The sequence below is a fragment of the Eulemur rufifrons genome, chromosome 2 (genome assembly GCF_041146395.1).
Source record: "Eulemur rufifrons isolate Redbay chromosome 2, OSU_ERuf_1, whole genome shotgun sequence".
NCBI classification, from domain to species: Eukaryota; Metazoa; Chordata; class Mammalia; order Primates; family Lemuridae; genus Eulemur; species Eulemur rufifrons.
The window spans coordinates 17,850,889-17,864,835 of NC_090984.1; the positions used below are offsets into that span (position 1 = coordinate 17,850,889).

At 59.8% G+C, this 13,947-nt stretch overlaps 2 protein-coding genes across 2 annotated transcripts; both read left to right on the forward strand.

Moving 5' to 3' along the window:
* Positions 1–3,662: 3,662 nt before the first annotated feature.
* LINGO3 (leucine rich repeat and Ig domain containing 3) lies at positions 3,663–5,441 on the forward strand. The gene has a single exon (XM_069461866.1). The coding sequence runs from the start codon at positions 3,663–3,665 to the stop codon at positions 5,439–5,441; it is 1,779 nt and encodes a 592-aa protein (XP_069317967.1).
* A 4,468-nt stretch (positions 5,442–9,909) lies between these two features.
* On the forward strand, positions 9,910–12,823 carry PEAK3 (PEAK family member 3). The gene is made up of 3 exons (XM_069497870.1): positions 9,910–9,991; positions 10,291–10,820; positions 12,032–12,823. Exons 1-3 carry the CDS (start codon positions 9,910–9,912, stop codon positions 12,821–12,823), a joined length of 1,404 nt encoding a protein of 467 aa, XP_069353971.1.
* The last annotated feature ends 1,124 nt before the right edge of the window (positions 12,824–13,947 follow it).

The window sequence follows — 13,947 nt, forward strand, 5'->3', positions numbered from 1 at the left end:
GTCCTACATATAAATTTTTCTCAAGGATACCTCTGTCCTCATTCGAGTCTTCTAGGGGGCTGCCAGCGCTGCCATCACCACACACCACAAACTGGTGGCTTAAAACAATAGAGACTGATTCTCTTGCGGTCCTGGCACTCAGCCGTCCACGACCAAGGCGTCAGCAGGGCCAGGCTGCGTCCGCAGGCTCCAGAGAAAGATCTTTCCTTGCCCCACTGGTGGCTGCTGGCAATCCTTCGTGTCCCTTGGCTCGTAGACATATCACTCCAGTCTCTGCTTCTGTTGTCACACGGCCATCTCCCTGCGTCTCTGTGTCCACATTTCCGTTGTGTAAGGACACCAGTCATTGGATCGGGGCCCACCCGAATCCGTTGTGACCTCATCTTAGCTAATCACATCTGCAAACACAAACTCTCCCCGTTACCTACGCGTCGTCTCCGGCGCTAAGCAAGCGGGCGCTCGGGCTCGCACGTGTTGCCTTCAATTCTCCAGAGCGCCGGGGAGGGCGGGAGTGGCCCGCACGGGTGTTTATTTAGCAGAGGAGGATCCACAGCCCGTCCCGGCTGAGCCAGGCCTGGGGGAACCGTGGGGAACAGACGGCCTGGTGTGGGCCGAGGGGTGTCGGGAGGCCTGGGGGTGCTCAGCTGCTCAGATGCCGAAAATAGCTGCCTGGCAAATGAGGCAGAGGAGGCTGGGCCGTGCTGTCTAGCTGCCTCCCAGCTGTTCCCTACCCACCCTGACCCCACCTCGACCCCCGGGAGCTGGGCTGTGGCCAAACAGAGTCAGGGGTGGGTGAGGGGTGGCCAGCAGGCTTCCGGGAGAGATGGGAGCAGCTGGAAAGTCACAGCCACTGGGACCCAGGGTGTGTTGGTGTCATCTGTTCCTCCGGTCACCACAGGTCCACACAATCTCCCCCGTCCTGCCCCCCGAGACCCCTCCCAACTTACTTCCCACCCCTCCCCCACTCACGCCCCTTGCGGCTCCACCAGCTGCCTGCTCCGCCACAGGGCCTTTGCACAGGCTGTTTCCCCAACCTGGGAGACCTTTCCCTAGGACACCCACAGGGCACATTTCTGCGCATCCCTTGGGTCTGAGTTTGCCAGGGCTGCTGTGAGAAAGCGCCAGGTAGTGGGGGCTTCAAATGACAGAAACGCATTCTCTGCCTGTTCTGGAGGGCAGAGGTGCAAAATCAAGGCATCCGCACCACCCTGCTCCTGCCAAAGGCTCCTAGGGAGGACCCTTGTCCCTCCCGGCTTCTGGGAAAGCCTGCCTGTGCCTGCATCTCGCCAGTCCCTGCCTTGTCTTCACGCGGCTTTGTTCCCTCTGCGTGGCTGTGTGTGTGTCCAGATCCCCTCCGCTATGCGAACACCCGACTCCAGTGCAGCCTCACTGTGACCCGAGCCCATCTGCAAAGACTTCGTTTCCAAATAGGGTCCCGTTCCCAGGTACCAGACGGTAGGACTTGAACATGTCCTTTGGGGGGACACAGTCCTTCCCACAATGGAGTCTCAGGTCCAATGTCACCTTTCCCAGCCTGAAGTCACAGCCTCCTTCAGCCCTGGTCACCCATCAGGCTACTCCCTGCAGAGCCGTAACGGGCATCCTGCGGCCTTGTTGCCCGTGTTTATTGAACGCATCCATGTTTAGCAAGCTATTACGTCCCAGGCACAGTTCTAGGCCCTGGGGCGACAGCTGTGATGGAGACAAAGGCCTTGGAGAGTGACCACGCATTTGGAAGTGACAGCAAGCAGGGCTTTAAGATACACCATAGGCCGGGAGTGGTGGCTCACGCCTGTAATCCTAGCACTCCGGGAGACTGAGGCGGGAGGATTGCTTGAGCTCGGGAGTTCAAGACCAGCCTGAGCAAGAGCGAGACCCCGTCTCTACTATATATAGAAAGAAATTAGGCAAACAACTAAAAATAGAAGAAATTAGCCCGGCACAGTGGCGCATGCCTGTGGTCCCAGCTACTCGGGAGGCTGAGGCAGGAGGATCGCTTGAGCCCAGGAGTCTGAAGTTGCTGTGAGCTAGGCTGACGCCACGGCACTCTAGCCCGGGCAACAGAGTGAGACTCTGTCTCAAAAAAAAAAAAAAAAAAAAAGATACACCATAATTTCAGGTGACGGTGCCAGGTAGACAAACAGGGTAACACATGGAGGACAAGACAGGGGGTGGCTTTTAGCAGGTGAGGCTTCTCGGGGGGTTGGGGGCTGTTTGGGCCACCTGTGTCCCCACCCTATAGCCATGAGCCCCAGGAGGGCAGGATCCATGTCTAATTTATTCACTGGTGTATGTGAGCCTGGTACATAGTAGGCACTCAATATTTTTTTTTTTTTTTTTTTTTGAGACAGAGTCTTGCTCTGTCTCCCTGGGTAGAGTGCAGTGGCATCATCAGAACTCAGTGCAGCCTCCAACTCCTGGGCTCATGTGATCCTCCTGCCTCAGCCTCCCGAGTAGCTGGGACTACAGGCACCATCACGCCTGGCTAATTTTTCTATTTTTAGTAGAGATAGGGTCTCATTGTTGCTCAGGTTTGTCTCGAACTTCTGAGCTCAAGTGATCCTCCCACCTTGGCCTCCCAGAGTGCTGGGATTACAGGCATGAGCCACCCTGCCCAGCTAATTTTAAAATTTTTTATAGAAGGGATCTTGCTATGTTGCCCAGGCTAGTCTCAAAATCCTGGCCTCAAGAGATCCTCCCTCTTCAGCCTCCCAAGTAGCTGGGACTACGGGCGTGAACCACCATGCCTGGCCTTTTTTTTTTTTTTTTGAGACAGAGTCTTACTCTGTCGCCCAGGCTGGAGTGCAGTGGCATCATCATAGCTCACTGCAGCCTCCAACTCCTGGAATGAATGATTTTTAAACAAAAATTTTTACATTACATGTATGGTTCCTCCTCAGTCCAGCCAATCTTTTGTTTTGCAATGTTCTTATTGAGATAAAATTCACATAAAATAAAAATCACCCTTTTATTATTCCAAAATATTAAGGGGTACAAGTGCTTTTGTTATGTGGATATCTTGTATAATGCTTAAGCCAGGGTTTTTGGTGTCCCCTCCACCAGAATAGTGTTCATTGTACCCCCAAATCGCCCTTTTAAAATTTACAATTCAGTAGTTTTTAGTATAGTTACAAGGGAGTGCAACCATTGCCCTAATTCCAGAACACTCCATCACCCCAAAAGAAACCCTGTCTGCCTCCCCCAGCCCCTGGCACCCACGAATCCACGTCCCGTCTCTGTGGATCTGCCTGTTGTGGACGTTTCATATAAATGGAGTCTCACACTGTGTGTCCTTCTGTGTCTGGCGTCTCTCACTGAGCACGATGTCCTCAAGGTCCCTCCACGCTGTGGCCTGTGTCAGAGCCTCGTCCCTTTTCATGGCTGAGTGAGGTTCCAGTGTGGATGGACCATGTGTGTGTGTCCATCATGCACTGGTGGACATTTGAGCTGCTTCTGCTGTTTGCCTGTCACAAATGCTGCCCCTGTGAACGACCTGTACAGGTTTCCATGTGTTCAGCTCTTGTGCATGCATATCCCCAGGCCTGGGACTGCGGGGCGCGCTGGGGGCGGCTGGAGACACAGGCGCCCGTGCTAACGCTGCCCTGCCCGTCCTCAGGTGCGCAGGAGGATGGTGGCGCGGCCCTAGGCCCAGGCCCCGCACCATGAGCTGCTGGCTGTGCGTCCTGAGCCTGCACCTGCTGCTGCTGCCCGCGGCGCCGCCCCCGGCCGGGGGCTGCCCGGCCCGCTGCGAGTGCACCGCCCTGACGCGCGCCGTGGCCTGTGCGCGCCGCCGGCTCACCGCCGTGCCCGACGGCATCCCGGCCGAGACGCGTGTGCTGGAGCTCAGCCGCAACCGCATCCGCTGCCTGAACCCGGGCGACCTGGCGGCGCTGCCCGCGCTGGAGGAGCTGGACCTCAGCGAGAACGTGATCGCGCACGTGGAGCCGGGCGCCTTCGCCAACCTGCCGCACCTGCGCGTCCTGCGCCTCCGCGGCAACCAGCTGAAGCTCATCCCGCCTGGGGTCTTCACGCGCCTGGACAACCTCACGCTGCTGGACCTGAGCGAGAACAAGCTGGTCATCCTGCTGGACTACACCTTCCAGGACCTGCACAGCCTCCGCAGGCTCGAGGTGGGCGACAACGACCTGGTGTTCATCTCACGCCGGGCCTTTGCAGGGCTGCTGGCGCTGGAGGAGCTCACCCTGGAGCGCTGCAACCTCACAGCGCTGTCGGGAGAGTCGCTGGGCCACCTGCGGGGCCTGGGAGCCCTGCGGCTGCGGCACCTGGCCATCGCTGCCCTGGAGGACCAGAACTTCCAGAAGCTTCCCGGGCTGTTGCACCTGGAGATCGACAACTGGCCCCTGCTGGAGGAGGTGGCCGCGGGCAGCCTGCAGGGCCTCAACCTCACGTCGCTGTCAGTCACCCACACCAACATCACCGCTGTGCCGGCCGCTGCACTGCGCCACCAGGCGCACCTGACCTGCCTCAACCTCTCCCACAACCCCATCAGCACGGTGCCGCGCGGGTCCTTCCGGGACCTGGTCCGCCTGCGCGAGCTGCACCTGGCCGGGGCCCTGCTGGCCGTGGTGGAGCCGCAGGCCTTCTTGGGGCTGCGACAGATCCGCCTGCTCAACCTCTCCAACAACCTGCTGTCCACGCTGGAAGAGAGCACGTTCCACTCTGTGAACACGCTGGAGACGTTGCGCGTGGACGGCAACCCGCTGGCCTGCGACTGTCGCCTGCTGTGGATCGTGCAGCGCCGCAAAACCCTCAACTTTGACGGGAGACTGCCGGCCTGCGCCACCCCGGCCGAGGTGCGTGGCGACGCCCTGCGCAACCTGCCCGACTCCGTGCTGTTCGAGTACTTCGTGTGCCGCAAGCCCAAGATTCGCGAACGGCGGTTGCAGCACGTCACGGCCACTGCGGGCGACGACGTGCGCTTCCTCTGCCGCGCGGAGGGCGAGCCGGCGCCCACGGTGGCCTGGGTGACGCCCCAGCACCGCGCGGTGACGGCCGCCAGCGCGGGCCGGGCGCGCGTGCTGCCCGGGGGCACCCTGGAGATCCGAGACACGCGGCCGCAGGACAGCGGCACCTACACCTGCGTGGCCAGCAACGCGGGCGGCAACGACACCTACTTCGCCACGCTGACCGTGCAGCCCGAGCCGGCGGCCAACCGGACCCTGGCCGAGGCACGCAACGAGACGCAGGCGGCAGCGCGTGCGCCGCTGGACCTCACCACCATCCTGGTGTCTACAGCCATGGGCTGCATCACCTTCCTCGGCGTGGTCCTATTCTGCTTCCTGCTGCTGTTCGTGTGGAGCCGCGGCCGCGGCCAGCACAAGAACAACTTCTCCGTGGAGTACTCCTTCCGCAAGGTGGACGGCCCAGCCGCCGCCGCGGGCCAGGGCGGCGCGCGCAAGTTCAACATGAAGATGATCTGAAGGGTCTCCAGGGGCCTCCCCTCCGCACCCCCACTGGATCCCGTCCCAGCCGGGAGGGCCGGGCTGATTCTACCTATGCATTTTCCCGAGGGGGAGGGGCGGCTGCGAGGCAGCTCCCGGCAGAACTTCCCGTTGTTTTTTTTTTTTTGTAGACACCCAACCAACCGCAGGACTGTTTTTCATCCGGATGCATCTTTTGCAGTTTCTCAAACGTTTTCTAAAGGTTTCAACCTGTCTTCCTGCCCCTGCTGTGGTCGCGGAGCTGGCGGGGGTGGAGGGGGTGTGAACGGATGAGCGGGTGGGGAGCTCAGAGACCCCGGGGTCCTCAGGGCCCACAGCCACACCCAGGACACACACCGCTGCTGCCCCAGGACTCCTGCCCCTGCCCGGCCTCTTTGCACAGCTCACACCTGGGGGGGTGGTCTACACCCAGGACCCACCAAGGGCCCACAGCCCCGAGGGGCGGCTGCACAGAAAGTCCACGCCGTTCACACGTGGGTGGCACACCCAGAGCTCACTCGCATCCGGGACACAATCAGACACAAAGCTCAGAGGTGAAACACGGGCACCTCACACGCAACCGACACCAAAACCAGGCCCAGGCTCCAGAGCTGACCGTGGGGGCATGCAGGGCTCTCGTGAGAGCTCGCATCTGGACATGCTCGGCTCATACCCGGGACATGTACAACTCACACCTGGTACACGCTCATCTCATGCCAGAGACATGCTAAGTTCACACCTGGGCCATGCTAAACTCACACTCAGGATATGCACAACTCACACCAGGACCGCATTCAGCTCACACCAGGGATGAACTCAGCTCACACCTGTCACACATTCAGCTCACACCTGAGACACATTCAATTCACACCTAGGACAGTCACAGCTCACACCAGGGACACACTCACCTCACACCTGAGGCAGTCACAAATCACACTAAGGACACACTCGGCTCACACCTGCCACAGTCACAGCTCACCCCCAGGTCCTGCTGAGCCCAGCGTCTCCCAGCAGACCTCCGAGACCTGGTCAAGGTCTTGTGGAGCAGGTCAGCCTCACTCTGAGGGGCCCAGCACTCTCTGGGTGGTCCCTGTCGCAGGTCCCCACACCCTGCCCTCCACCCTCCCACCAGGGCCCCCTGCCCAGCAGAGCCGCCACTAGGAGAAGCCATTTTCCAGCTTCCAAAACCACCCTCGCCGCTGCCACCTGCTTCCCTGGGGCAGCCAGCAAGAGGGTGCCCACCCTGCACGGGACAGGCAGGTGCCTTGGCCCCTGGCCCAGGAGCATGGCTTCTGGGGTGTCGGTGTCCCTCGAACAGGCCAGCTGGAGGGACCTTCAGCCCTAAGTACACACTGACCCCTGAGCCGGCCTTGGACAGGCCCCGAGTGTGGCACCACCGTGCCCAGCCCCTGCTGGCCCATGGCTCAGGTGCGGAATGAGACCAGAGAGCATGGGCGGTTCTCGGTTCCTGCTATGTGCACCACAGGGGCAGAGATGGGGACAAGGACAGAGCAAGGGCTTCACACTACAGGGAGGCCTGGACCCAGGTCCTTGGTCTCTGCAACGTTCAGGGTGGGGCAAATCTAGGACCAGAGTGGGGGTCACAGGCAGATTGCAGTTCTGGGTAAGGAAGAGTTTCCCCAAGGTCACTGCTCTGTTGTGCTACAGGTGATGAGTTCCCCATCGCTAGGGCTAAGCAAACAGGAGCTGAGGTTTTGCAGGATTCAGACACCAGACAGGGACCACCTATGATCGGCCTCCCCACTCCCAAGTTCCTGCCCCAGCACCCTCCACCTTGGCCAGGCGACAGTTGGGACAACATTGGGAGAAGGGGCCCAGGAAACATCATGGGGCCTGATCTTGGCCAGAAAGGGGCTTGGCCACTGACTGGGAGGTTAGGACAGTCCTGAAGGACTCTGCAGGAAAGCTTAAAGCCAGCTCTGCTCCCACCCAGCTTTGCGGTCTCAGCTGCCAACTGAGAACCACTCAGACCATCAGTGTCCTTGTCTGTGAAGTGGGTCCGAGGGTCAAACCCGTTGACCTGTACTCAGAGGCCAGGCCCACAGATGGGCTCGATGGCTTGACTGGGATCCTGGATCCCCCTAAACTGCTTCTATGTCAGCCAGAGAGAAAGCTGGCGCAACCCTGGGGGTGTTGAGCAAAGGACTCAGGTGAAGCTTGTTTTCCCCAGGCTGTGGCTGGGGGCGCTGGGAGGCCCCTGGACTGGACGTGAGTGAGGACTGAAGACCCTGCACCCCCAAATTCCACCCCTAAGTTGGGCAGAACTATTTGTTTTCCCCTAGCATCCACCTGGCCCTGGTTGCTATGACAACCCCAAGGGCCCCTCAAAACGACATCCAAGTGCCTTTAGATCATCAAAGACGGGAGGGGGCACGTTCTCCGCAGCATTCGGGTTTACAGAGCGTCAGTGTAGTGGGATTCACAGCCCCCCACCCTCCCCACCGTCCCAACCTGAACCAAGAGCCCCCCAGCCCTCCACCCCCAACCCTGCTGTATTTGGTTAAAATCCAATAAAAAATGAAACTGATTTAATAACAAACTTCTGCTTTTTTTTAATTCCCGTGGGAGAGGTAGAAGGCAGGAGGCAGGGCTGAGGGATAAGCGGGCTGCTGGGGCCCCTGGCAGGTGAGAGCTGACATTTGAAAGAATGGCACGTAGTGACAGTGTTTGGAGGTCACACCTTGGGAGTGCCCATGCTGTTCCCGGTCCTGTTCCAGGCACTGTCCTTTCACACCGATGACCACTCCGGGAGCTGGGTCCTGTTATGAACCCACTCTACAGGTGGGCCAAGGGCGGGGGGCCAGAAGATGGCTTCTTAGGTTTTAACCATTCTTGATTTTCCAGTTATGGTGATTATATATAAAACGTCTTTTCTCAAAAAACAAAAAAAAGAATGCGGCTGGGCGCGGTGGCTCACGCCTGTAATCCTAGCACTCTGCGAGGCCGAGGCGGGTGGATTGTTTGAGCTCAGGAGTTTGAGACCAGCCTGAGCAAGAGCAAGATCCCGTCTCTACTAAAAAAAAAAAAAAAAAAAAAAAAATAGAAAGAAATTATATGGACAACTAAAAATATATATAGAAAAAATTAGCCGGGCATGGTGGCGCATGCCTGTAGTCCCAGCTACTCGGGAGGCTGAGGCAGGAGGATCGCTTGAGCCCAGGAGTTTGAGGTTGCTGTGAGCTAGGCTGATGCCACTGCACTCTAGCCCGGGCAACAGAGTGAGACTCCGTCTCAAAAAAAAAGAAAAAAAGAAAAAAAAGAATGCATTAAGGCAGTGGAGGAGGGGGAGGTGGGGAAGTGAGATAATTTTTTAAAGAGGAATCCAGCAAGTGCAGCTCTTATGAGGTGGGATGTGGGAGATGCTTTCCTTGACTCACTGGAGCACAGAGAGGGGTGGAGACTTGCCCACGGTCACACAGTACAGGGAAACGGAGCCGGAGGGGCCCAGCCCACGCTGCCAGGGCTCTGGGACAGGGCAAGGGGTGCGCTGGGGGTTCTTCAATGGTCCTGCAGGAGGGGATGAAGTTCTCAGGGAAGCGAAAGCCACAGGGGAAGCGGCGCCCTGGTTGCGTTTCTCCCTGAACAGCCACGGCTGGGGTTGTCTGCCCTCACCTAGGGTGGGGGAGGAGGACGTGTCCCACCCCCAATCCCAGGAGTCCCCCGTTGCACCGCACCCCAGCTTGGCCTGCAGAAGAACAGCCTGTCTCCCACCTCCCCAATCCCACCTCCAGCCCTAAACTGTTTCCTTTGGGATGCCACCTCCATCCCGCCCCAGCTGTGGAAGTCCCGCAGGGGCCCCCAGCCCCACCCCGCCTGGCTGCGGTCTAACAGTCGCCCGGATGGACGTTTCCTGTTCGCTTCCCGGCCAGACCTCTCCTGGGAGGCCAGGCATTGCAGCCCTTGGGAGTTTGTCCCCAGGGACCCCCTCCTTCCCCTGAAGTCACTCCGGTCTGAAGGTAGGGGCTCCCCGGAGGGTGGCTGGACAGAAGCGGCCACTTTCTAAGGTTGGGGGTGTGGCGGGGGAGGGCCAGGCGCTGGCTGCTGTCGGCAACCATCGGCTGAGCTCTTGGGGACAGGCCTGAGGGTGGGTCCTGGGGTCTCTGTGTCTTGTCGCTCATCCCAGCCATGCCCCTGACGCCCGTCATCTGGGCTGGACATTCTGTCCCCGTCCCACACGCACAGTGGGGGCCCTGCCCACGGTCAAGATTGATGGGTAGCACGTCTGTCTCATGAATGAGGAAGTGACCCCAGAGAGGGCGAGAGACCCACTCAGGGTCACACAGCAGGGTCACCGCTGGGCAGGGGAGCTGGAGTCTGGGTGCCCCTGCCCTCCCCAAGGGCCCTGGAGCAGCCCCCCTCCCCTGGCGACACCACCCATCAAGCACACGCAGACCCGGAGCCCGAGCCCACCCGCACAGGCCTCCACCTCTGACCTTTCTCCAGCAACATGACCAGCTCCGAGCCAGTCCCCGAGACCCTCGAGCCGGACGGCCCCACCTGGCCCGCTCAGCCCACGTACAGCAACCTTGGTGAGCAGTACCTCGCGGGACCGGGCTAGGGGGACACCGGGAACAGTGGCTCGTGAAAGTGAGTCACCAGCCCAGAGCCACACAGGGAAACAGGGTCACCCGGGGCTGGATGCCACGACTCTGCAACTGCCCTCAGTTCTCTCCTCCGTACCTCGGGGTTGGCATCACAGAGGGTAGAGGGCGGTTGGATATTATTTCCATTTTAGAGATGGGGAAATTGAGGCTGAGGGGCGGAGTCACATATCTGGGGTCCCACACTCCACCTTGTCCTCAACTCCCCCCACTCTCTCACCCCACAGGTGAGGTCCGAGCCCACCTGCTGCCCTCCAAGGCCTGCCGCCCCCGGACCCATGGGTCCCCTTCCCCGGACCCTCAGCCCTTGCCCCCACCCCTGCCCAAGAAAACTTTAACCCGGACGCAGTCTCTGCCCACCCAGGGGCCCCCCACCCCCGGCTCTGCCAGGGCACAGCAGCCTCGGCAGCTCCTTCTAGGGTCCCACAGTGTGGACGAGACCCAAGCCAAGGCTGGGCCAGCCTGTCCCCCCGCAGAGCTGACCTTCAGCGTGCCCGATTCCACACTGGGCCTCTTGTTCCGAGACCTGAGCAGCCTGGAGGCCGTGCATGCTGCAGTGGCCGCCAGGCAGCTGGAGGGCCTCCGTGTCATCCGCGCCCTGCTCAGGGCCCGGCTCATGGGGGGCCACCCCGGCCCCTGCTGCCCTGGTGATGGCTTCCGCCTCCTGGACAGCTCACCCTGCATGGAGAGCGGGGAAGCCCTGTACTACCGGGTGGTGCGGATGCACGAGGAGAGGTGGCACATCCTGGCCGCCAAGGTGAGCCCTGCCGCCCCACCTTCTTGGAGGTCTTCCTGATTTTCCATCTTAGACATAACCAGGGGCTTGTTCAGCTTGGGTTTAGTAGCTTATTTTGCAACTAACATATGAATCAACAGTCAACCCTTGGAACCAAGTTTGTAAAGTGTGAGGCCACTGACATTTGAATCACCTGGGAGTCTTGTGAGAATCCCTCCCCACGCCTCTCAGAGGGCCGGGAATCTGCTTTTTTGTACTACTATTTAAAAAAAAATTTTACTAACTCCATTGTGCTAAAAAGAAAATAGAAAATTTACAAAACAAACAAACAAAAAAAAAAACAAAAAAAATTGTTTTTTGTAGAGATGGGGGTCTTGCTGTGTTGCCCAGGCTAGTGTCAAACTCCTGGCCTCAAGTGATCCTCTCACCTCGGCTTCCCAAATTATTAGGATCACAAGTGTGAGCCACTGCAACGGGCCACGTTTATTTTTAAAATACTCACTCCAGATCCCCAACCCGGCAACTGTGCCTTTTAAACACCCCCACCCCAGGTGAGTCTAATGTAATGCCCAGTGCTGACTTCTAGAAAGAGCTTCGCTGTCCAGCATTGCAGCCATTGGCCACATGTGACTTCTGAGCACTTGAACTGTGGCTGGTCCCAATGGAGATACGCTGAGTGTCAAATACACACTGGATCTGGAAGACTCAGTATCCAAAAATGATACTAGTAATGATTATATAAACTATCTCAGAATTTCTGAAGGACCAGTTGAAATGATAGTATTTTGGATCTACTGGGTTAAATAAAATGTATTATGAGAATCACCTTCACCTGGGTTCATTTCACTTTTCCCTCCAATGTGGCTATGGGAAAATGTTACATGTCCTGGTGGCCGGTGGCATGTTGGTATCGGACAGCCCAACTCTGGCCTGTAGCTGACACCTCCTCCTTACCAAGCCATCAGGAAGAACCGGCCCTTTGGCAAACACACTTTAACCCCTGAACACCACCCTCCCTGGTTAATTTTCCTGAAAGTCATTATCTGCGACTAAGATCCGAATTAACATTGACCCCGGCTCTGGAGGTGACGCAGTCAGCCCCCCACCCACAGCCGAGGCAGGGACAATTTGGGGATGGGAGGGGAAGGGTTCAGGGCAAGTAGAGCACTGGGGCAGGCTGTGCTGGTTGGGGGCTTAGTGGTCCAGGCCCTGACGCCCCCTCTACCCTGCAGGTGCCCAAGCCCGGAGCGGAGGTGCCCCACCCATGGGGCCTGGAGTTGCAGGCCTCCCTGCCCCCACACTTCAACCTGCAGGGGCTGTGTGGCCTGGTGCCTGAGGGCGCGCTGCCCGGGGCGCCCTGGAGAGGCCCTGCGGTGCTGGTGGCGGAGGTGCCTGAGCGCACGGTGGCCCAGTGGCTGGCGGAGGTCGGCGCGCAGCGGTCCCAGGAGTTCGCGTGGGCCGTGGCCCTTCTGCTGCTGCAGCTGAGCGCGGCCCTGGAGCACCTGGAGGCGCAGGGCGCGGCCCTGGCAGAGCTTCGGCCTGAGAACCTGCTGCTGGTGGCGCCGCGGGGCTGCGCAGCCTCGGAGCCCCCGCGCCTGCTGCTGGCTGACTTTGGCCGCGTCCGCCGGTGGTCCCTGGGAGCCCCGGGCACCCACGCTCCGCAGCTGGGCCGCCTGCTCCGCGCACTGCTGGGCCCCGCCGGGCTCTTGGCCGCGTCCTTGGCCTCGCCCTTGGCCGCGGGCCTGGAGCGCCTGGCGGCCCAGCTGCCCCGCTTGCGGCCCTCTGCGGCCCGGACCCGCGGCGCGCTGCAGGCGCTGCTCTGGGGGCCGGGGCCGGAGCTGCGCGGCCGCGGAGCCCAGCTCGGGCCCTGGCTGCGGGCGCGCCGCGCGCTGCTGGTCCTGCACCTGGCCGAGCGGGCAGCGGGTGGAGAGGCGCCCGGCCTGGAGGACTGGCTGTGCTGTGAATACCTGGCCGAGGCCACCGAGGCCTTGCTGAGCCAGGCCCTGGTGCTGCTGTGGGACTGACCACAACCTGGAGCCCACACCTTGCCCAGGGCCTGTCCAGGAGGCAGACACCTCTTCCCAGGGCTGGGGGCCCATGACCCGCCTGTGTCTCCGCCATAGGCAACACAGAGTGCAGGCCCCTCCAATGCCTGTCCCCTCCTATGGTGGGGACTTAGGCCCAGGGCTCCCCAAGAGTGCAGCTGCCTACTCCAGGGCACTTCTCTGATGCCAGGGCCACCACCAACCCTCTTCCAGGGGTACACACCCCGTGCCAATCAATGTCTCTTTGAATATGTCCCACCTTCCGGGCCTGTCGCTGTCTCCATGGGAGCGCGGACACTCCTTCCAAAGCCTGGCCAAAGGCATTTCTGGCCGGGAGCACCCCCTTGTGCTGAGGACAGCGAGTGACTCCGAGAATGTGAACGGCTCAGTCCCTCGTGGAGAACTGCCTGGGGCTCACACGCCGGGGGTGGGGCTTTCTGGAACTTTAGACACCCAGCCCACCCAGGGGGAGTCCGGACTGTCCTGCACCCAAGCCTCCCATGCTGTCCCTGCCACTTCCCCACTCTCTCCCCACCCTCCGGCCCCCTCCCTGTTCCTTCCAGCCTCCAAGCCTTTGTATGGGCTGTTCCTCTGCCAGACTGTTCCAATCCCACCTCCTCTAAGCAAATAAAGTCACCCCTCCAGTTGCTTGCTGCCTCCTAGCTCTGTTCTCTTCCCGCCACAGCAGGTGTCACCACTTGGACTTTTTGTATTTACTGTTAGCTTCTGTGAGGCTGTGAGCTCCCTGAGGGCAAGGCCAGGCACACAGTAGGTGCTCAATTATAGCCTAAGATGATAGAATGAGCAAGCGGGCAGAGGCAAGACTTCTCAGGGGTCCCTGTTTACACCTCTGAAATATGAACTCAGGAGCTCTGAGGGGCCCCTTTGCCCTTGCGTGAGGCTTCCTCCCTGGACGTGCCCCCATCCCATCCCCCACAGCAATCCTGGGGGGATCTTTCTAATCCCCAGGTATGACCAGGCCCCTCTCCTGCTCAAACATCTCCTATGGCTCCTTAGTGCCCTCAGGATACACACAAGGCTCCTGCAAAAGCTCTGCGAACTCTCTCTGGCCAACCTCTCATGCCACACTGCTCATTCGTGGA